Genomic DNA, 23,158 nt, shown 5'->3' with positions numbered 1-23,158 from the left:
TTGATGCAGCTAGTTTAACAGCTTTGAACTGCACTTCCTCTCTTTCCTCCCTATCCTAAAAGGCCCTTATCTATATTAACTATGGCTTACTTGAAAGATAATCCTCTAAGTCACCATTAGCTTAAAATATGCAATATCCCAATTCAGTGGTGACAACCTTTGTTTGATTTTTCAACCTTTATTTGATATTAGCAAGAAGACAACACAGCTGGTTTGGTTACTAAAGCCTCTGATTTTTATTTAAAAGCAAGTTTCAGGGCTTTACTAATGAGCATGGCAACAAAAAGCAAGTCTTAATGATACTGCATTTTATTGGTGTAAAAAAGCAAAAGCTTCAAAAATGGAAGCTCATTAGTGTCATTCTTCTCCCCTGCTTTTCCAATCAGCTCACTTACAGAAAACAGAACGTTGTTACTGGACTCTCCAGGTGACATGTTTTAGACAGACACTCCAACTTTTTCCTTAGAGTGCAAGAGATGTTCTTAAGTGATAAGACAGACTCCCACGCCTCCTTCTTTTCTATAAAGAAGGAAGACTCTGCCAGAGTGCTTCTGGAATAACCCCATTCATTTTTACTGCAAAGACAATTGATAGAGAATGAAAGCATCCTCTGGGACGCAGAGGGCTCAGTTTCCTTTGGCAGTGGGTTTGATTGGAAGCAAACCTAAATTATTCCACTTTAAAGGAGTGAATAAGGAATATTTTTCTGGAACGTCAAAAACATGCACATTAACACAAACCAACCTTCACAAGAATCCTAAAGTGTTAAGACGGCTTAGCCAAAAAACTGAACCCAAAACCAAGCCAAACCAAGAAAACCGAACCCCAAACAACCACAGTGTTACTATTCAGGTACAGAAAATGGTCAACAGTACCTTAAGAACAGTGGGTGGAGTGGGAGGGATGGCACAGGGGAAGGGTATCACACAGCATTCAGTAATGCCACCTGACAAACTCACAATAGATATTCCTACAGGGGAGAAAAGTATATAACCATCATGGCTACCTTAAAATCTCCAGTCTCTTTCTGTTGTTGCTGAACAAAACTTCATTGCAACCATCATCACTTTTCTATCATTTATTTCAGTTAGGTGAGGTACTACTGCTGTATTCACCTGTGTGTGCCCTCCACAGTCCTACCATTTGAATTAGTTAATGCGCCTTTTCAGGAGGAAAAAATCCACGTCATTTTTCCATATATACAAATAGCAAATATTGGTTTAACTAAAGTTTTTTGACAATTTATTAGACTTGAGAAACAAAGTGAAGTTTTATTCAAAATGTAAAAACATTAAGATAATTTTAAAATGTTAGTTCTCACCAACAGTAAGAATAGTCCTTTTTCTGCCTTTTTTCTTCAATATATTTATTTATAAATAATGCACTGAAAAAATGTCTTTGTCATTTGAGTCACCTGAAGAAGTTCTTAAAATATTCTTGCACCATTATAAATAAAAGATGGAGATAGCCTCATATTCCCAGTGTTCACCCATTGCCACACCACATACTCCACTCAGAATGTTACCTGTGCATGACACAAATGATAATCCTGCTCTGAAGTAGCTCATCATTATTACGAGGACATATCACAGACAGTAATTCCCAAAACTTTTAAGGGGGTGGAAGGAAAAAAAACCCACCACAAAGAAATCTTGCACAAAATGCATGCCTGTATAGAAATACCCAAAGTTGCTGTAGGAACAAGCAGCAAAATATAGCAAGGACAAATGCAAAGTTTATTCCATGTATGCTACAATTAGTCAAGAATGTTAGGGAAGTATCAAAATTTGTACTATTAACATATGGCAACAGTTTTATTCTTACAATACATTGCAAGAGAGTAGCCTCACTGGAAAAGGCTTTTAAGCTGCAGACAGTGCAATTGCATTAAATCTTAATTCTTCTGGGTCACGTTCCATGAATTTCTTGCAAACTTCTATTGCATCCTAGGGGAAAAACAGTACAAAAATACCCCAAAATGAAAAACAGTATAAATCATATTACAAAAAAACAAACAAAACACAACTGAAATATGAAGATATGCTTTATCCAAACTATGCTCAAAATGGATTTTTACATAAAGGTTTACTAAATAGTGTGACAAGCCTACATAAACTGTATTCTGATGTAAGTTACCACTATTCAAGATTACTTACAGTGCTCATATGGGCAGCCTAAAAGAGCAAAAGTTTTATGCAGGACCTTAGCAATGATGATTTTTGTGACTGAATATTACTTTGTGCAGCAAATATGTTGCTTCTCTGACTTTCTAAATGCATCTCTGAAGCTTGCCTTAACTAGTACTGCTGCCTTCAGAAATTTTTCCTTTGTTTCAAGATGAATCTAAGCTGGGCGGGGTAATTGAAAGATTTTAAGTAATTCCTTCATCTAGTCTAGCTTTAGGGTGCAATCTGGAGAACACATGTTATCAGCAAAACAGGAAAAAGGAACATATGAAATAAGGAAAGCTTTATCCAATTTCTTCCCCTGTCCAAGCAGGCACAAATTGTTTGCAAACTTAACAGATGTTAGTCTGTGCTTCTAAACTATAAAATCGTTCTGGGTTTTGTTTGTTTTAGTTTCTCTGGTTTCTTCATTTTGTAATGCTAATCCAGTCTGGATATCATAAAAGTCAGATCTATGCATTGCCTTCTCTCAACTTCAACTTTGCACATTCTGTGGGGACGACAGTTTATTCTCCCAACTCAGTGTATCCCTTTCCAATTCATTTCTCAGCTCATGACACAAAGTAGCACCCAAAAGAAGATGTGAAAGTGAAGAAGAATGATTATTAGCAAGGGTCACAAAGGAAATCAGCTTCTGTCTAGCCTGACACCTATCAAACTATAACTAAACCAAAGGAAAGAGAATGAAGAATTTTAAGTTTTCAATCTGCTACCTTGTTACACGTACTATTTGAAAGGAGCAGGAGTGTATGAAAATCTAAGCACAGAAGATAAGTCAGTCTGATCTTGTGTCATAGTCAACCCTTCTGACATTTCTTATGATACAATACTTTCATCTGGAGCCACAACGTGAGTGTTCCAAAATATCTCTTTTCAAAACTGAGTAAACTGAATTTTGCCTCACCATTCCACTCACTCTATTCCTCATCCAACCATAAATATAGCTAGACTTGTATACGTATTTTCATGTATCTATTTTATAAATTTTGCGGAAATACAGCAAGAATGTTGTGTAACACCATTTATTAAGAAGGTTCTCTATCCCTACCTCTAAAAAAGAATCGTCGCTGGTTTCCCCATGGTTTATTGGAAATGGCTTGCGCCCATCTGTTGAAAGACAAAGTGGGATTGAACAACACATTTATAAAATTATAAAAGCTTCATTCTTCCAGTTAAAACTATTTACACAAATTTTTTTGTACTTCACTTTCAAAAATGCTATCTCATTTTTCATAAAGGCCACACATGCAGCTAGCTCTTCCCGGGTCTCTCCACTGCTGACTGCTTGTACCAGTATCATTATATACAGTCTCTTACTTTTAAAAAATAATCCAATTAAAACGATGAAATATTTTTCAATATTTAATTTGAAAACTTAAAGGCTGTAAGTTGCTATTGTTTTAATGCTGGTGTAGTACTTCAGTTTTTCAAGTAGAGTAGAAAAATTTCAGCAACATTTGATGGATTTATGCAGACAGACAGCTCTATGTCTGTGGTGTTTGACAGCTGTGATCAGGGACTCCACAGTAGACCAAAGCAACAAACCCACCATTCTAAAGAGTCTGGCATCACTGAAAATGTTTCTGTCATTTAAAATAAATTAGCAAACAAACCCAACAGCTCTAAATATTAAGCACTTTCATGGCATTTAAGAAGGGTTGCTATAGTTACTTTTTTCTTGCATTTCCAATAGAATAATGCTTGTCATTCTCAGCATTTTAAAAATAACTTCATATAAATATGCTTCAGGTTACTTGCAAAGGGTTAACAGTATGAAAACCTGTGACAGGGTACCTGTATTTGCTAAACCACTTTTGCTAAATTCACTTTTGGCTCTGTCTTCCCTGTGAAAGGCTTTTCCCTCCCCAAAGATGCCATCAAAGTTGACAACACTTCCAAACTACATTTTCCATAACTAAAAATAGATATGATGTTAGAAAACTTATGGATTTACATGAACAAGATGTTGTTCATTACTGTAACTACCATGACTGAAGTTACAAGGCAAAACCCTCAGAAAATGCCAGGAAAACAGAACTGAATGCCCTGCACTGTTGCAAGCTAAGTTCACCTCAATTTTTGGGCTTTTTTTATGTCCATATGGCAGAACAACATTTTAATTTCATGTGCCTATAAATAATGTGTTTTCTATGACAAAAACATCATAAACATTTAATATCCATGTGCTTCCTTAGCACGCCAAAGCCCACATGCTGCCCACACTGTCTGAAGCCAGTGAATCAATTGAAAAACCTTCTTCCATTTTCCTACTTTTAGGTTGGGGATTTTTTTGCTTCCTTCCGCTGGTACGGAGAGAAGTTATTTTAAGAATAAAAGAAGTAGTACTACTGGCATTCCACTGCACAGCAGAGCTAAATGCCTCTTCTTTTTCTAATTTTTTTTTTATTTTAAGAAAAAATTCAAATGGGGGTTCTCTTGCATCATACCTACAGAAAATAGGTAAATATGGTCATCATAGTATGTAGTCTGCTTGTTAATCAGCATAAATTAATGGACAATGAAAATGTATCATGGAAATAGTAGCACACAACTGAAAAAAGAGCAAGTCATCCCTTATGCCTTGAAATTTAGAGCCATAAAATATTTATATTGCATTCTACAGTTCTTAACTTTTTGATCTAGTCCACTGACAGATACACAGGGGCATAAAACACAAAAATGTGTGCCTATTGGTTATGACTTATCTCTGGTAATATCGCTTAGATCAACTTAATATTAACATAAGCACTTCTTATATTCCGCTTATGCCCCATGTTGTGATTAGTTACCACCTGTTAAGGGCATTGCTTAATTAAATGCTGATTTTCAAAAGATGAAAATCATATAACCATAAAATACTGCAAAAATTATGCTAGGAAATACCAGTGACTTGCAGTTTTTAAATGCTGATCTGCTTGCTGATTTTCTGAAGAGCCTGCTGGAAAACCTAGTTGCTCAGCAACATATTTAAGACTGGAGTCATTAGAGAATATCTGAGCAAAACTAAGTGCTACACAATCTGAAGAGGGAAAAGATAGCTGTGGTTCAAAAAATAAGGACTACTCTTGTACAGTTAACTGTCTATTGACCACAAAAAGTAGAGGAAAAACATGACAAGACTATTACAAATGAGTTGCAGAATATTAATATCTTGTAATACCCTGATGACATACTTTAGCTAACATTTCTGAAGTGGCACACAGTTGATTTAATACTTCCACAAGCAATCCAGGAACATAAATATAACGAATGTCCTGTGAAATTTTGAGTGTTTATTCATTCTTCTTGCTTCCTGTCCTGATAAATGCCAAAAAATGAAGTTTTGAGGCAGTCTAGTATTCTGTACCATTTTGTCTTAATAGGATGGAGTTGAGGGAAGGAGAACAAAAAAAAAAAACCCAAAACAATGGGAAGAAGGCTGCAGTTGTTTGACAGAAATCCCCAGAGAGTTAAGATGCAGCTAAAAAGAACCTAAGCCCTACATAATAACATCAAGAAATCTCCCTGAAACTTTTCACAGTTGACAGCATCACTACTTGTATTTGTTTCAAACAAATGGAGAGTGTATAGAAAGTGTTCTTACCCAATTCATAGAGATGACCACCTACATTAACTAATGCAATAAAGTGAAGATCTACTTTTTCATCTATACTTGGTGCCTGCAAGACAAAACAAGACAAAAAGAAATTGTGTTTACTAAAACTCTTAGAGATATATGATTAATGAGCACTTATCATCATAATATGCAAAACAACTGGACAAAAATCACAATTGGGAAGCACATTCTGGATCTATACAGAATGGCAGAAGTCAAGTGAGGAACATTTTGGCATATAAAGAAACTGCATGTATCAGTAAGAATCCATGCAGTGGAGTATCTGGAAGTATTTCTGATTATAGCTCTACATAAAAGCTTTATTTTTCATTACTGAATTAAAAGTAAAATCAGCTCAAATACATAAACATCAAAAATAGACTTTCATATAAACAACATCCTTCACTAACCTATCTCCCATAACACAATGATGCAGGGCTCAACTCTAAACCTGTAACATTTTAAAACTGAAAATATTCACTTGGTCAAAATAATTTTTCCCGCATAAACCAACCCCAGTTAACCAGTTCCTCTTTCAGAGGCAGTCAAAGCAAACACATCTTAGATGGGGACGAAAGAAAATAACCAGAGGTGCCCAGACTGAATTTTCAAAGTGGTATCATACTCATCATATCCTCTAAGGACTGAAGTACAGCGAAAGCACCAAGGGACATGACATAAAAAATGGTTACTGTTAGTAAAGATCTGCCTAGGCCAGTAGGGTTTTTTTGCTGTGCTGGAAACTACAGCAAGCAAAAGCTTTTGCAGAAGATTGCTGGGCATGCACAGCATGGTGCTCCACCAACACACCTTCCCAGCACCCACTGAGCAGTGGTGTTTGAACTTGTGAGCCAAAAGTTCTGTCATCACTTTTGAGCCAAAAGCTCTATCACCACTATTGTGTTCAATAGCAATTGATGGTGTTAATTCCTTATCAGTCTGTCCAGTCTGCATCTGAACTTTGATCCACAATTTAAGATGATACCATTCTGAGCAAATGGGAAAAAGACTTCAGTTTTTCTTCATTATTAAGAATCTGACTTGCCTGAAAATCTATTTCATACCATTTTCTTTCATCTTTTAATTACTGCTAGGCTTACATGAATTTCCTAAAAGATTCTAAAAATGTAAAAACTTGCTAGAAACAGGTTAGAGTGTAAAATAAGTTTTAGGACCTCAAAGTCGTATCATCTTTTCAAGACTGGGTTCAAAATTTCCTTTTTGATGATGGCCATGAGAAGAGACTTTAAAAGATGATATAAATTGAAGAAATTTGGCAAATAACCAGAAGAACAGAGTGAAGGACAAGAAGTCACCACAAGTCCTTCAATATATCAAGAAGGCAAAAGAACACAGCACTGTGGAAGAACTGCTAACAGCTTACAGAAATTCTACGTAGCAAGCTCAAGAATGAGAAAAAAAGAAAAATAAAACAAAAAAACACACAACTTCCCCTCGCTTTCATTTGAGATTTATCTCCATGGCCAGTTAAAAGTGTGAAAGGCCCAAATACCCTGTTTCATCACTGTTTCAGAGAGCCTAGAATGGAGAAAAGGCATTCTGGTCACTGAAGATGAGGCATCTATCAAAGGGGCAAGAGGACCTTTCCACCAGAAATTCAAGCAGTCTAAGTGAAATAGCCTTTGATAACTTTGTTTCACAGAAGGCCAAACAGAGCCAGGATTTAGCAAAGCCAAGCAGCCTCAAGAACTTGACTACCCCAGCTGCAAACTTCAAAGGACCACAGGTTTCCATAAAATCACACAAGACAGTAGGTAACATCCAATGACACCTTGTTGTTATTGCTATTGATCACCCAACTTTTTACAGACATCTAAACTGTAGTGCTACAAAAGTGTGTAGGCAGGCAAGGCTGAGCATCCTTGTCAAATCCCACATTGTCACCTAATTCCCTTCATAGACATACGACTTCACCGCTGTTCACTAATCCACTAAACACACCAACTAACAAATCAGGGTTTAAGAAATTTCAGGGTTAGGCGAAAGACCACTGCCAGTTAGTCGCACTTTAGGAAAGAAGTGGCTTTACAGTTTAAAGAACATACTCTACCTGGGCTCAAAGTGACATGAAGTAGAAGAGTACATCACTACTTCAGAGGACTTTGAGATGTTCAGGATTTGATTTTGACCACATTTAGAACAAGATATAGTTGCCCTTTTGACCATTTTGGGGGTTATGTTCTTTGTCTGATTCTAATAAACACCCTTTCTCTAGAGAGACACAACTGGCATGCCTGGAATGCTGAGTCTATATATAGAAAGAAGACGGATAAGGAACTCATCAAAAAAAGCATGATTGACTTTTCATAAAGTTTACTTAGAGGCAGACTCCTATAGAATCCTGCTGAGTTTTTGTACATGACTAATCTAAATAACATGCTTTCATTGTGCTATTGCCATAGACCGTGAGAAATGTTGTGTTTTTAATTCCCCAACCTCAGAGAGAACGAAAGCCATTATTAAGTTTTCTGCGATATGTTCTAACGTAGGCTGTTTCCTTCCATTGATATTTCTTTTAATCTAATCTAGATAGCAGTAAAGTTGATTTGTTACATTTCGTGAAAAATTAGGATTTCAGTAATTTTTGACAGAAAAATATTTGCATAATCATAAGCACTGAGAAACAATAGGGTCTGAATAGTCACGATGACCTAAAACTTTGTATTATAAAATCTGTTGCTTATAACTTAGGCAAACAAGTAACTGGATTAAACTTTCCCAGTGTGATGAATCTGATTCAAAATCCCTCCACCCCTCCCATCCTTAGGGAAAAAACTCCCAACACATCCATATGTGTGCAAACACACACACAGATACCACATGAAAAGTCAGGCCAATTTCCATTTCACTGGGAAGCTCTAGAAATTCTAACACTTGAACCAGAAGATTTTAAATTTCAAAGGAATGGAAAAAAGAGGGAATGTCAGCTCCAGAGACATGTCTTTTGTGGCCTCCTTGGAAAGCTACACCTTTGGCCATGTTTTCAAGTTTCTAACAAAGTGTCTATGTCAATGTTTAAAAGAATAAGGAGCATAACTTTAAAAAGTCTGCCTGCCTGTTCACCACTATGTAGTATTGCTTAGAACAGTTACAGAGGATTTTCTCTTGATTACTCGTCATGTCAAAGACCACAGTAACACAGACATCAATCAAGTGTTGAGATGAACGGTTCCTCTAGACTTTTCACTTAAAAGCCCAGTCAGTGTGCAAAAGGAGAAAGCACATTTGAAGGACCACATATATGTATGAACCACAAGGAAAGAGAAAGACACAGGAGTCTAAATAAGGGGATTGTCTAATCTGGACTTGGAACTAACCCATGGGATTCAAGACTCATTTTTCAAGTCTTCTGAAGAGCCATCATGCTGAGTGCATAAAATTTATACTTCTCTACTATCCAGCAAAGACAGAAAGAGGACAAATACCAGCACCTTGAGTAGCTTACAGAAGCTTATGTTATGGTTGCAATCATAGTATAAGAAGTAAGAAGTAAGTTTTGGTAGTATGGGTCAGTAGATATAATTTTTCCAATTTATCTCTCCAACCTAAAAACATGCTGAAAGATAAAAACCAGAAGTCTTGAAATGGATTTAAAGAAGAAAAATACACGAAGTTCAGTGCTCAAAGTGATGGTTCTGGGAACATCAGCTAAAATGTAACTTTTTCCCAAGGAACTAAGGTAACACTCAATGATATTAATACAGAATATCTTCATGAATACCCAGTCTCACACACAAAAGAGACAGCCAAGGTTGTCTGCCCTCTAATTTTGGATACCACATTAAAAGCACTTAAATATCAGAGTCCCAATTTTTCAGAGGATTTGACTGCCTTCTCTCCTAACCCGGACATTCAAATTGAATAATAAACAAGTTGACCTTTGTGAGAAATCAATTTTAATTGACTGTCTCAGGTCAATACCCATTAGTTCACGCTATTGAAACAGAACCTCTACATTTCTTCCTCTCTTCTCTTCACTAGCAGATTTCAAATCACTAATTAAAATGGCACTTCCCAAAGTTTTTACAATATAAATGATAACCCTTCCTACTCCTTGTACTAAGAAATTCCCTTAGTTTTACCTTTCACCACTGCATGCTGCCCTCTCCTGATGAACTAAACCAGTCTTTCTAGTTGTACTAACCTTCAGAAGCTCAATGGTACACCCCGTATCACTGTTTGCCCAATCATATCAGCCTGTCTAATAAAGTATATTTCATCACCTGCACAGTTTATCTTGCAATGCACTTAGAACATTATCCCAATCTAAAAGTTGGTATTCAGTTTTCATGCATTTGAAGTCCTTTGATCTTGAAATGGTCCTCAGTCAAAACAAGACTGCTCATCAAATTCGATGTGCAACTAGTTTCTTCTCCCCAAAGCTTCATTTCTGGGACAAACTTACAACTGGGAAAAAAAAAATGGTTTTACTCTCATGGATCCACTGAACAAGCCTCACCACACCCCACTTAAAATTTATTTATGAAAGACCACATTATAAAAGCAGATTCAATGTTACATGACAATTTTCAGGAAATTTCTTCCAACAGTATCTTGTATTTTTATTATTCCCTTACACTTGCTTTTGAAAGCAAGAAGGAAAGCAAGAAGCCTCACAAACCAGTTTACTAGAATGCTTTGCAATACAGGTAGTGACTGGGAAAGGGGAAAAAAACCACACTTGGTGTTAAGTCAAGAAACTAGCATCAGGAGTCTCTCAGGTTATGGAAGAAGAGTACTGAAGACTGATAGGGAAAAGACAATTTTGCAGAACCTTCAGGAATAAAAAATTTCAGATACATCCAATTGAAAGATCATGACAAAAGCAGCTGCAGTGTTAAGAGAAGAAGAAGCCTTAGAGGTTTAACTATACTAATTTACTTACAAGGAATTACAAGAAGCCAAAGAAAAACATATCCAAAAAAGAAGATTACACAACAGAATACTAGTATGGTTTAGATGCAATAAATTCTGAAGTAAAAGGAAAAAAGTGATGCAATTGCTGTTGAGTAGATCAGATGTCTGTAACTTCCGTTTTGAAGCATGGGATGTGCTTGGGCAAATACCCTGTAGGACTGTGAAAGGCATTTGGGTCTCGGTTGAAGTACTGCAACTAAAACAAAGACCATAGGAATAATGATCACAAGTTTTTATCAAGGTTATTTCTGGCTCTTTCTCACAAAACAGTGACATCTCTATTCATACCCAATATACTGCAGCAAGTTTACAGTACTTGAAATGCTCTGGAATTTCACAGCTGAACACACACAGCTAATTCAGCTCAAGGCATCCCTTGCCCAGAACAATGAAAAACAATTTCTATGAGAAAGGTGCTGAGGGACTGTCTTAAATGCTGGCACAAAAATGGACAAGAAGTTGCTTTGCCGAGCATTGCATTATGTATTTTTCTACTCTGCTGCCATGGTAGACAAGCTGTCTTGAACTTATTACCTCTGTATCTGCAACCATAACTGGAATACTTAAGGGTCAGGTGAGGTACAATTCCAAGCTGCAGCACAATAGCATCTGATTTTGCATGGGAGAATGTCAAGCAAGAAGGTGGAATTCAGAGACAGGCTCTATCAAGGATCAGAGTATCTGGATACAGAGTGTTTATACAAATCTCCTTTTAAATCCATAAGTAAGAGGAATTATTCAGCAGTATGCTGCTCTAAAGAGGTATTTCCTGGTCTTTTCTTTAAAGAACAGGAACTTTAGTCTGATCTAGAAAGTAAATGGGAGAAAGCAAAGTGCATGTTTTCAAGTTTGAGAAATTTGTAGGAAAGATTCATAGAATCAGGAGATCAGTTTGACATATAAAAGGCAGCAAAACCTAAGGCAAGCAGAGATACTAAAAGAATAGATGAGGTGGAAGAGAAAATGACAAGGATTGAGGAAAAGTCAACATTACTAAATAAAAGCATGCTTCTAGCTTGTCTTAAAAATTTGCCACATCGACTGTAATTTATCAGATTTGTACAGAACATTTCAGGACAGTATTTTCAATTTTTTTCCCCTCCTATTATATGTTCTTAACTTTTCTAGAGACCTGCTCTGAAAAGGTGTATTAGGTCTGGCTGAGATGGAGCTCATTTCCCCACAGCAGCCCCTCACAGTGCTGAGCTTTGCATTGGTAGCTGGAAAGGTGCTGATAACACCCCAGTGCTTTGGCTGCTGCTGAGCAGCGCTGGCACAGCATCAGTGCCCTCTCTCAACCCCCTCAGCAGGAGGATGGGGGTGGGCAAGATCTTGAGAGGGAACACAGCCAGGACAGGTGACCCAAACTGACCAAAGGGGTATTCTGTACCATATGAGGTCTGCTCAGCAATAAAAGCTAAGAGAAAGGAGAAGGAAAAGGGGGTAGGCATTAATTATTGTGACATTTGTCTTCCGGGCCAACCACTACACATACTGAAGACTTGCTTCCCAAGAAGTGTCTGGACATCCCCTGCTGATGGAAAGTAGAGAATAAATCTTTTGTTTTTTCCTGCTTTCATTTGAAGCTTTTGCTTTACTGAACTGCCTTTATCTTGACACATTATTTTTTTTCTCTTATTTTCTCCCAGCCCTGGCCTGCAAAGAAGTAGAGTGACAGAGCAGCCTGGTGGGCATCTGATGTCCAGCCAAGGTCAACCACCACTGAAATCAAGGAAAGTTTTTAACTAGGAAAAGTGCTTTTATTTAAGGAGCCTAGATAAAGTCTCCCAGTATCAAAACTTTGCTCTGAATTTTGAAAGAATCTTTCTTTTGTCTGTCAATGTTTTAATAGTAGAAATGTACTTACGACTACAAAGAAGTTCAACTCCATTTTAAACACATACAGGGTGTTCCCCTCCCTTAAATTCAAGGGCACAGATTTCTTAATAAAAGCAATACTAAAATGCTCATGCATTTCTCATACACTGCCCTCATGCAACGCTGAGCAGTTCAGCCTCTTTGTACACCTAGCAGAATGACCAAAGCTGTACTAATACTACTTGTTGACAGGACACTAAATATTACCTTGTCATTCAAATTTTACCAAGCCAACTAAGAGAGCTTTAATGCAAAAAATGCTGTCCGATTTCTTGCATATTAAACTAATTTACAAATAGGTCGTGTGTTCTTAATTTTCTTGAAAGGCATGTTATACAAAAGTGTAAAGATGAGAACAACATCTAGTTACCAAAACGTATGAGACTACCTACTATTCACAGATAAATTCTTGTGTATAGGCCTTGCAATCTTAATCTGTCAGATGAAGACAGGACATCAGGTGAGTTAAGGTTTAATATTTTAAAACATTTTAGTGGCAAGCTTCTGCTTTGCCAAATACAGTTGTATTGAAAGCTAAACTAATTTTCTGAACATTTTTAAAGCAAATGCTCACTACTAGTGGATGATGACTTGTTTTTAGACATTTTCTGAAGTTAATAAAACTCTCAACTTGATTTTCTGCCATAATGACAACAGGTTATGTTGTAACATCCATCCTTGGATAAGTCATCATTTATTACCGTTGAAGTAAACTCATGTTCAATTAATGCTTTTGTTCTAGGCAGGCATATTCAAGCTCAAATCTCCTTCAATAAGTCTTTTCTTAACAACAAGCATAGATAAGTCAAACTCAAACAAGATCCCAGTTTCAAATTACAGAAATATGACATAGAATTTTCCAAGGTTTGCTAAACAAAATCCCCAGGTAAAATGTCAGATGTTTGTTAATGTCAGCGAAACAAATGGGGGGGTAAGAAGCATGAGTTGGGAAGAACTTAAGTCTGCGCTTAACTCCACGCCTCCTCAAATCCCAAAATATTTAACTAGCTCCAAATGATTACATCAAGAATGTTCCATAGCTCTGAATATTACACGAGAGCTAGATACTTAATAAAAGCACTTACTATTCACATAAACAGAAAGAAGTCTGGGAAAAGGCCTCATCTTGAGATATTTATCAGGATAAATATACAAAAGCTATAAAGAAGTGGAAGCATTTCACACTAATATTTTAATAGCAGTAAAACATTAAGGATTTCCACATGTGCAAAGACACATCTGAATGGAAAAGAAAATTACTTGGACCACAGTCAGAGTAGTTATTTCATCTCTGTAAAAAATCCACATATCTCAAAGAAGAATTTCCAGGAACAGGTGAAATGTGATCAGTATCAAAGAATGATAAAAACAAAATCAATGTCCCAATTTTGCATTTAAGACCATTCAGTTCAACATATCAAGATTTATTTTTTTATTCATGTATGCACTAAAAGTGTGATCACTCCTTAAAAGCAGGATGAAATGCCACTAAAAGACTCTTTCAGTTCAGTATTTCTGCTGGTGGCCATCAGACCGTTTAGAAATATTGGCTATTCTATACATATAATTTTTTTTACAGATTTTCAAGATACATCTGTGGTCTGTGAGTGAAGAAGGAAAAAATTTTAAGCATTTGATGACAAGCTTTTCTTATTGGAACATCTCAACTGGAATGTTTGCCTACAAACTAGATAAAGAAACAAGATGTCAAGTAAGAAAGTAACCAGCCCCTTGGGATTATAGGAAACATTTTATCTTTACTGAAATACCCAGGGACCATTAGCCAAGAGTTGATGAAAGAAAAGGAGACCAGGTTTAGGATATGAAAACTTAAACCAGGTCTCAAACACAGAAGAAATAATACCACGTGGCAAACATTAAGAAGCCCCTTGGTTTAGTAGATCCAAATGAAAGATCATGAAGATGAGGTGAAAAGAAGAGGCTGGATGTAGAGCCTATGGCAAAAAAAAGTGCCACTTCATGAAAGGCCAACTTCTTCTACGCTTTGAAAATGATTTGGTTTATGTATGGAATCAAAAATACCTGGACAGCAAAGCATGGAATGATGTACTTTTGCTGTCTGACATGGTGGAAAGGGAAAAAAAAAAACCAGGAAGAAAGAAATCCTAAGAATGGTTGAGAAAAGACCCCAACAAAACATGATGCCTCGAAGACTGAAGTTACATGGCAGAAGGCCAGTGGTGTCAGAGTAAGAAAAGACTGAAGATGGACTACACTTACAACAGAATGAAGCCCGACAGATGGAAGGCGTATCAAGGGCCGCCACCGACGCAGACGGATTGACGGACTGGGAGCCTTTGCAGGACCTACATGATTACGTTTGGCCCAGGAGAGGGATGCAGAGTGACACAATGGTGAGGCCTTCGTTCTGCTGTGGCTAACCTGGGGCTGCGATGAGCATGGTGGTGAAGACAGCGAGGACGATGACGACTACATAAACATTAAAAAAGAACATACTTAGCCCACTTAAACTTGAAATAGCATCCCTGCAACTGCAGCAAATAGCAACTGCAAAAGTGTCCACTATTGAGTATACCTTAACTGCTCAAATCATACAGACAATAATCAAGAATGTGTTGAATTTGAAGGAGAAGATAAAAGAACACTGCGAATAAGCGAAGACATTGTTCAAATCTGAAGTTTATAGTCAGACAAGCTAGAGGTTATTCACACCCAGGGAACTTCACAATATGAACACAAATAAACTGACTCATTCAAGAGACAGAGTGTTGGAAAGTGAGGACGGAGGGGATTTAAGCATCATTTAATGGAAGGAATAATTAAGAACAGAGAATGAATCAGTTTTGTCTACAGCTACAGAAGCTGAGAGCAACAGTTCTTTGGCAATTTGGGAAAGCTAGATTGTGCTACTCTGGGATTTAAAATGAATCAAGTAACTATGGTAACAGAACCCAGAGTTTCTTTACTGTTCCATGTCTAACATAAAAGGAAAGCGAAGGAAAGGGGAAGCTTACCGTGGTGAGGTATGCAACTTCCTAAGTTTTTCACCTATTCTTCTAAAATAGCAGGCCAGTGGCAGTACTGCCATTAACACTCAGGATCCCTTTAGTATCCGTGGAAGCAGTAGGACTATGTTAAACCATTCAAATTGTTACTATTAGAAGAAAGACCATAGAAGTATTAAAAATGACTCTCAGCTCCAACTGACAAAGTTATAGTAAATATATTATGACCAGAAAGGACCATTGTGATGATTTAGTTTTGATCTTCTGTCCCACACGGGCCACAGGACCAAACAAGTTCAAGTTTTGCTTGGATCAGAGCATATTCATTAAACAAAAACAAACATTCAAGCTTAACAATTTTTTACTACTGAAAAAGATCAGAACAAATAAAAAATTCAATCAATCCTGTCTATAGCTACAGAGACAATAAGTAGCATGTTCACACAGTTTACTAAAATTCATAATAAATGAAAATGCAACTTTTTTAGTCCTGTTCAATGATGACATAACATGAACAATGGATTACATTACTCATCTGGCCACGATGCCAAACCAGGAGCTCATCTTCAGCATTTCATCCACTATTATTTTCCCCTCTTCGAACATATAAAAATTTCCAGTGTTATCTTCAGCCTTTCAGAGAACCCCTCGCATAAAGTTAATCTTTTGTGCTAATTACACAGCTTTTATTTGGCCTCAGAAAAACACTCCTTTGTTTGAAGCTAATCTAAAGGGCGATCCAGATTGTCCTGTGTTGATGTCTTGTGCTTTATTATCTCTTGATCTTTTTCCACTGCCTGTAGGTTTTGGGATATTTTAATCACAGAATGGTTTGGGTTGGAAAGGCCCACCTTAAAGACCATCTAGTTACAACTCCCACCATGGGCAGGGACACCTTCCATTATACCAGGTTGCTCAGAGCCCCATCCAAATTGCCCTTACTTCCAGAGATGAGTCATCCACAACTTCTCTGGGCAACCTTTTCCATTGCCTCACCACCCTCACAGTAAGGAATTTCTTCCTAATGTCTAATCTAAGCCCACTGTCTTTCAGTTTGAAGCCATTCCCCTTTGTCCTGTCACTACATGCCCTTGCATACAGTCTCTCTCCAGCTCTCTAGCAGGCTCCCTTCAGGTACCTGGAAGGCTGCAATCTGGTCACCCCGCTATTGTCTTCCACGTCACTGACAGACTGTTTAATAGTACAGGTCTTAGAACCAATCCCTGCAGAGACCCACAAGCAAACCTAGTAACTCATCACTAACACCCCACTTGTCTGCACTGAGACCTGCCAGGTTAGGGCAGGCAGAATAGAAACTGCAGCTCCTTAAGGTATGTCCCAAATTATGCATTCAGTGGAATGACTCCAGCAGGGGCTGTGAAAACCAAGCATTAGATAGTTTCTCTGAAAAAAAATTGTTTTCACTCTTATTAGTCAAAATAAGTCACTGTAGTGCCAGCCAAAACTATTTACTTTCTTTGTATTATTTATTATTTTTGAAGCAACTAATCTTAGTTCTCTTTTTTTTCTTTTTCCTATCAAGAAAGGGACAATGAATTGGTTCTTTCTGCTCCCATATTGCTGACCTTAAAGAAGGAAGATAGGGTTAGGAATTCTTCATCAAGAGCAAGCATCAAGTACAGTAGAAACTGTAGAACTCAAAGACAATCATGGAATGTTACCAAGTCTCATAACCTGTCCAGAGAACAGTTTTCCACAGCTTTGTTACAGTTTGATTTTTTCTTTAATTTCAAGCATTCTGATCCACACTACATCGCAGCAGCTCCTCATAAAAGAGGACAAAACTAGAAAACCTCCAATCCAAAAATGGAACTACATGAATAAAAAGGAATTAAGCAATGACAATACTTCTACAGGACAGAAAGGCTTACAGGAGCTTAATGGCTATTACAGTTTATCTGTACTACTGACTGGGGTTTTTTCATATTCTTCACTTGAAGAACTGATCTAAAATGAGACGTTTTACATTTAGATTACATATCAGATGGCTTGAAAAACTGTATGTTCTCAGCTTGCTTAAGAAAATTTCAAAAGATGACTGATAAAAGACTGCTTCTAGAATTCCTCATAGTCCACAGACCTCCCTATGGAGGTAGGAACCTATAAGATTAGAACCTGCTGTCAGGCAGAAATTCAAGAACTTTGCTGACTAGACAGTTCATGACAAAAGGCAAGAGACGCTACAGTATGTTTTACAATTTTGTAAGCTGCTGCCGTCGTAACAGACAGGATTGATAAGTCTTCCAAGAATCTGCATTACAGTACCTGTTTACTGAGAAACAGTTGAAAAAAATGAAACCAAAAACCTTGCTGAGAGTATGAATTTACTCTGATGCATTCCATTGACTGGAAGCTGTTAAACTTTAATTTTGCTCTGAAAAAAATCCTATTTTTTAGGACACCTGTGTAATTACTATGAAACCATTTGTAAGATTTTGAACAATACCAAATTTAAGAATTGTTTAACAGTAGAGGGGTGAGCACAATATTGAGAGATTTTTTTTAGAGAGCATTTTTTAGTTTTGTTACCATTTTTACCACAACTCTATACTTTTACCATTCTTCTTTATTGCATTATTTGTTTTCTGGCAATTATTGCTAAAATAATGAGAATATATTAAAATACCCCTTGCCTGAATGTAACAAGACCAAAAAATACTTTAGCTTTTCAAAACTGAATTTATACCATAGAATGCCATTTAGAGCAACAAGCATTTTAATATTTCTGGTCAGTATTTGTCCTGATTTTAAATTCCATTCATTGAATCTTTATAGCCTTTATTTCCTGTACAAGTGGGTCTCCTAGTGAGACCAACTAAAAGAATGAGAAACTTCCTTTCCTCTCCATTGAAAATATACTTTTGTATCTGTAAGAGTGGAATTTCAGCAAACAGTATATAGGAATTCTGGAAAAGCAAACTTAATACTGGATTATGGCTAATTAACAAGGCTGTAATAGCCATAAAATTCTATGCATTGTTTTAATAAGCACAAATTAAGCTATGTGAACAGAAGTTGTTTTCAAATGAGTATTAAAAACATTAAATTAGAATTACACATCAATATTACTATGAAATTAATGTTAAATACACATCTCCAGATAAAGCATACAGTCATACATTTCACATTTAATTTAAAATATGGGAGACAAATCCTAACTTGAGACACTGTACTCAAACAAAAGGTATTAACAGCTAGAAACTGCAGAAAAGAGAGAATGAGTCTAACTTTACAAGAAGAAAAGAGCACATGAGCATATTCTTGTGCTGAAAATTATAACAAGTCAAATATCTGAAGAGGTAAAACAAAAGCCCTGAAATAGAATTGAACGTTATTGTCACATGAACCAGTAAGCACATCAAGTTTATAGTCTGAAATGCAAAAAAAATATATTACAAAGAAGCTAAAAGCTTTGTGGAGTAGGTCTGGAAAATGTTCAGGCAATTACCATCTGCCCCAATCCAAAACTCAGTCCTATATATATATAGCTGTTACTAAAATCTAAGATCTAAAAGGAATCACATAAAGTGTTTGTCAGGCACCAAGAGCACACTTCAGTCAGGCACCACTTCTGCATATACCTAAAAGTACCTAAATTCGATAGTGCCAAGGAGCTCATGGCTTGGCTCACCCAAACCTGTCAGGTTCTAGAAACAGGGATCTCTTTGCTCATCTTGTTTGGGGAACCCAATCCAGCAAATTATTTCAGTCCACGTGTAATACACTGAAGACCTGACAGGACAAAGCAGCATCTGGTACTGAATGACTATTTCTAAAAAGAAATAAATATTATTGATTAACTTGCTGGTGGCTATAACAATTCATCTATCTGGAAGCTAAGGTTCAGGGCATCCTCACAGTGGAAAGTTCGAGCCCATGATACCTTCCTCGTCGGAAGCTTCCCTGCCTAACAGCTCACAACCTGTGCTGGGACAGGGGCTTTTCTTCTTTCCTCCGTTTTGAGGTAGTGTCACTCTGTAGAAAGGAATGCCAGCTGCATTGGGACAGAGATAAAATGAGCTTTAACTGCATAACAACATGTCTGCAAACTTGGGAAACAGAAGGAGATAGCATACGTTCAGTCCTGGTCATCGTTCCATAGGCACAAGCCTGGGATCAGAGGCCCTGGCACATGTTCTGCATCTGCTCGGTTGCATTGCTCCATAAGCATGCAGGGACTCCTCCCAACATGCTGTTCATTATATAGTTCCCATACAGTAATCCCTGGAGCAGAGATGGGAGAAGGCTGAAGCGACAATAAAATGTACAACTTTTCCAGCCAAGTGGGCAATATAAGGGTTATTACAGCTTTAAGATTATTCTCAGAGAGGGTGTACTTAAGTATGTATCAATCATTTTTCCCCACCACCTTTTGAAGCTTCATTTTTCTTAAATGATTTCTCATTATTTAATTAAACACAGTATTTTAAAGGGTCTGTATTACAGGTAAAACTGTTCTTCTTCCTTAGTCATTATCATTAGCGGGTTTTTTACATGCAAATTTAATCTATGTATCACACTGTCTGAAAAAATCCTATTCCTCCTCTTTCCTTCACAAGGGTTTTAAATCTCTCAACAGCATTTCAAGCCTATGTTGGTGGTGGTGGTGAAATCTTGAGAGACATTAAGTTCCTTCAAGTTTTTATAAAAAGATAAGCAGCCAGACAGAGGAGTCTGACAAAGGAAGAATTCCACAGAGGCAGAAGATGCTTTGTAAGCTCATCTCCAACAATACACCACAGAATTCACATGAACTAGAGGCATTGTGAGTATTTCGACTGCAAGAAAAGCTTGTTCCTAACTAGATATTCCTTACATGCAACAAAAGCCTGACCAACATTCAAATTCTTAGGAAGTTAAGATTCATAAACTCCAGTCCTCACAGACCTACTTGTTATGTCACCATTACAATTACCAACAACAATATGTATTGAGACTGAGATTACAGACCAAATAGGGCTACCTCTGCTAGCTGATTAACATCTACACCAGTAAGTTTAGTTAGTCCTTCTGCAGCTGCTAAAAAGAAAATATTTACGGTATTCCCCATGTACGTTTAACCCATGGTTAAGAATGGACAATATCCCAATAATATTACTTTGCTAGACATACGGGTAAAGACAAGAAAAATGGTGAGATCAGAGCACCCCAAAAAAATATTTTCAAAATTAGTGGTAATTTATCTCTCCCTGAAGACTTAAAATTAAGTTCTATGGTCTATGTTAGGCAAAAGTCAAGCTAGATTATCACAATGGTGACTTCTGTGATCAAAAATAAGTGGAATCACAAAAAATAAAAAAAGAAAATTTCAAAGATTAGGGAGCTCTGCAAAAGCTAAATTAACTAGATTTTGGTTTTTTTCAAATAGTTTTTCCTTTGCAACATTTTTTTTTTAAATAATTTGAAGAGCATTGTTGCACACCAAATACTGTATTTATGGAGTGCTTCCTTGAGCAAAGTCAGTCGATACAACATCAGTTCTCTGAGTAGTTTTATCCCACTGTCTAGCTTAAGCCATATTGGTAAAATGTTGCAAGTCTTAAGAATTGTAAAGTCTTTTAATTTTCTCCTTCCAAACTTGTGGCTTGATAAAGAAAAAAAAAAAAGAGAGAGACCCAACTGATCTTCTCTTCTGCCTAAGGGCAAGAGGCTGACTGTGAACTCAACCATCACCTGTAACACATGGCTGGCTATACCCTGCTGCTTGCTGTCTCTTACTCAGATAGTGCAAGAACAGCAAAGGAAGCATTATGGATTGGAGAGATGCAAAAAACAAACAAACAAAAAGAAAACCAAACAAACTAATGGCAGTTGATTGGTAGAGATGTTGGATGCAAAACTGTAGAAACATTTTTTTCACTTGTGTTATTTATTTCTTATAAACTTGTTATTTAAATCCGTGGGTGGTTTTATGGGTGCGAATATCCTCTATAGTTACGTTTCATCCTAGGAATCAGAACTCCTTCATGCAGATTTTATGGTTAAGCATAAGATTCAGAATAACAATTCTACTGTATTAATACCTTATTAGCAATTTTCTCAGTGTAGGAATCAGATTAATGCAGTCTCAAACACTGACACGTTAGATAACATGGCAATGCAATGAGTCACAGGCTAACCAAGCACAATTTCCAAAACATTTCACATGATTCTAGTAAGCTCACTTTTACACTTTCACTGTGTAGACTGTAAAAGAGAAAAAGCCATAGCTAAGACTTTTAGGCAACTTCACCACTTTTACAGGAGAGATTATATGCTTGTTCTGTAATGCTAAGTTAAAAATCATGTACGAAACAGTTACATAATTGATTTCATATTCTCTCAGGATGCAAATGTTTCTTTAGAAGACTATGGATTGTTCAGAAGAAACATCAAGGAATATGGGTGATTTAAGAAAAAAATCCCACCATATGCTCTTGGCAGGAGCAAAAGGGAAGCCCTTAATGTTTCTCCTCTAACAATAAATTGTAATGCCCCAGGGAACCAGAGATCTTTGAAAGTTCACGTTTTATAGCAGTTGGGAACAGAGTGCATTGATTCTACTTAGTTCTTGCCAATGTTAACGACTGTTACTGTGATCAAAGTCTAACTTCGTGCATTCCAAGCAAGATTACAGTTCTCCAGGCACACAAAACAAGTTTACAGACTACAGTTTGCAGCTATGTTTTGAGTTACGGAAGAAATCAAGCTGTGGTAGTGTTTTTAGTGGCTACCAACTTCAATCCATGTTAAAAATACTCCTGATCATACTCGTGAACAAAAAGCGTATCTAAGTAAACACACTGATGTGCGCCAGAATTTCGGCTTTTTGTGAACATCTGAGATGTTTCCTTATTTGTGTTTTTTGACTCTCTCAGTATAAACACCAGTTCTGATTTTCAAAGGCTGATTTTTTTATCAATATTTTTGATAAAGGTCTAATGAGGTGCAAGAATGTTGCTTCCATCTGAAGTAGCAGCTGAGATGCTGCACCTCAGTCCATTCAGTTCTGAGCCTCATTTTGCTCAACATACAGTTCTAGTAGCCAAAGCTGTCAGTTGGTACATAGATGTACAAAGTGTACTAAAATAACCCAAACAGGAGGAGTTACAGAACAAAGGCAGTGCTTTCTGTGCCCTCTCTTAATAGTTGATATATTTTATATTGCAGCTCTGTTTGCTTCTATCTTCCTCTTCTTAACAACTCATCTTAAACACTGTAGATTAAAATTTGTTTAGATGGACATTCTCATCAGCCTCTAAGGAAGAGGAAAGAAAATACATTAATGTGAGAGCTCCTAATTTTCTCCTAAGAATTTAGGTAATGAAGAAAATCAAAAGCTCTTATTACTCTCCAGCCAATATCCAACACAGGTCTTACTACTCTCTAACCAATATCCAGCATAGATATTTCAAGTGGCCATAACACTTGTGTTTATTTGCTTGATTGAAACATCATTTTGAGCCACAGTGTAGTAACACTTAAAAAAGTAAACTTCCCAAAGACCACAAATCACATTCTGCTAAGCAGTAGTGTATAAACCTTGCTAAAACTCCCCTGACCAAAATAATTTT

General features: G+C 36.9%; 1 protein-coding gene across 1 annotated transcript in view; it reads right to left on the bottom strand.

The window, feature by feature from the left end:
- Positions 1 to 212: 212 nt before the first annotated feature.
- The window catches only part of UCHL3 (ubiquitin C-terminal hydrolase L3), a 44,312-nt gene continuing 21,366 nt past the window's right edge, over positions 213 to 23,158 (bottom strand). The window contains exons 7-9 of the mRNA XM_039549541.1: positions 5,770 to 5,845; positions 3,235 to 3,293; positions 213 to 1,946 (exon numbers count right to left, since the gene is read on the bottom strand). Of these exons, the coding sequence (XP_039405475.1) occupies positions 1,863 to 1,946; positions 3,235 to 3,293; positions 5,770 to 5,845 (219 nt within the window). The 3' untranslated portion in view covers positions 213 to 1,862. The remainder of the gene's footprint in view (positions 1,947 to 3,234; positions 3,294 to 5,769; positions 5,846 to 23,158) is intronic.

Source organism: Corvus cornix, chromosome 1 (genome assembly GCF_000738735.6).
Source record: "Corvus cornix cornix isolate S_Up_H32 chromosome 1, ASM73873v5, whole genome shotgun sequence".
NCBI classification, from domain to species: Eukaryota; Metazoa; Chordata; class Aves; order Passeriformes; family Corvidae; genus Corvus; species Corvus cornix.
This window is presented reverse-complemented; position numbering and strand designations above follow the sequence as displayed.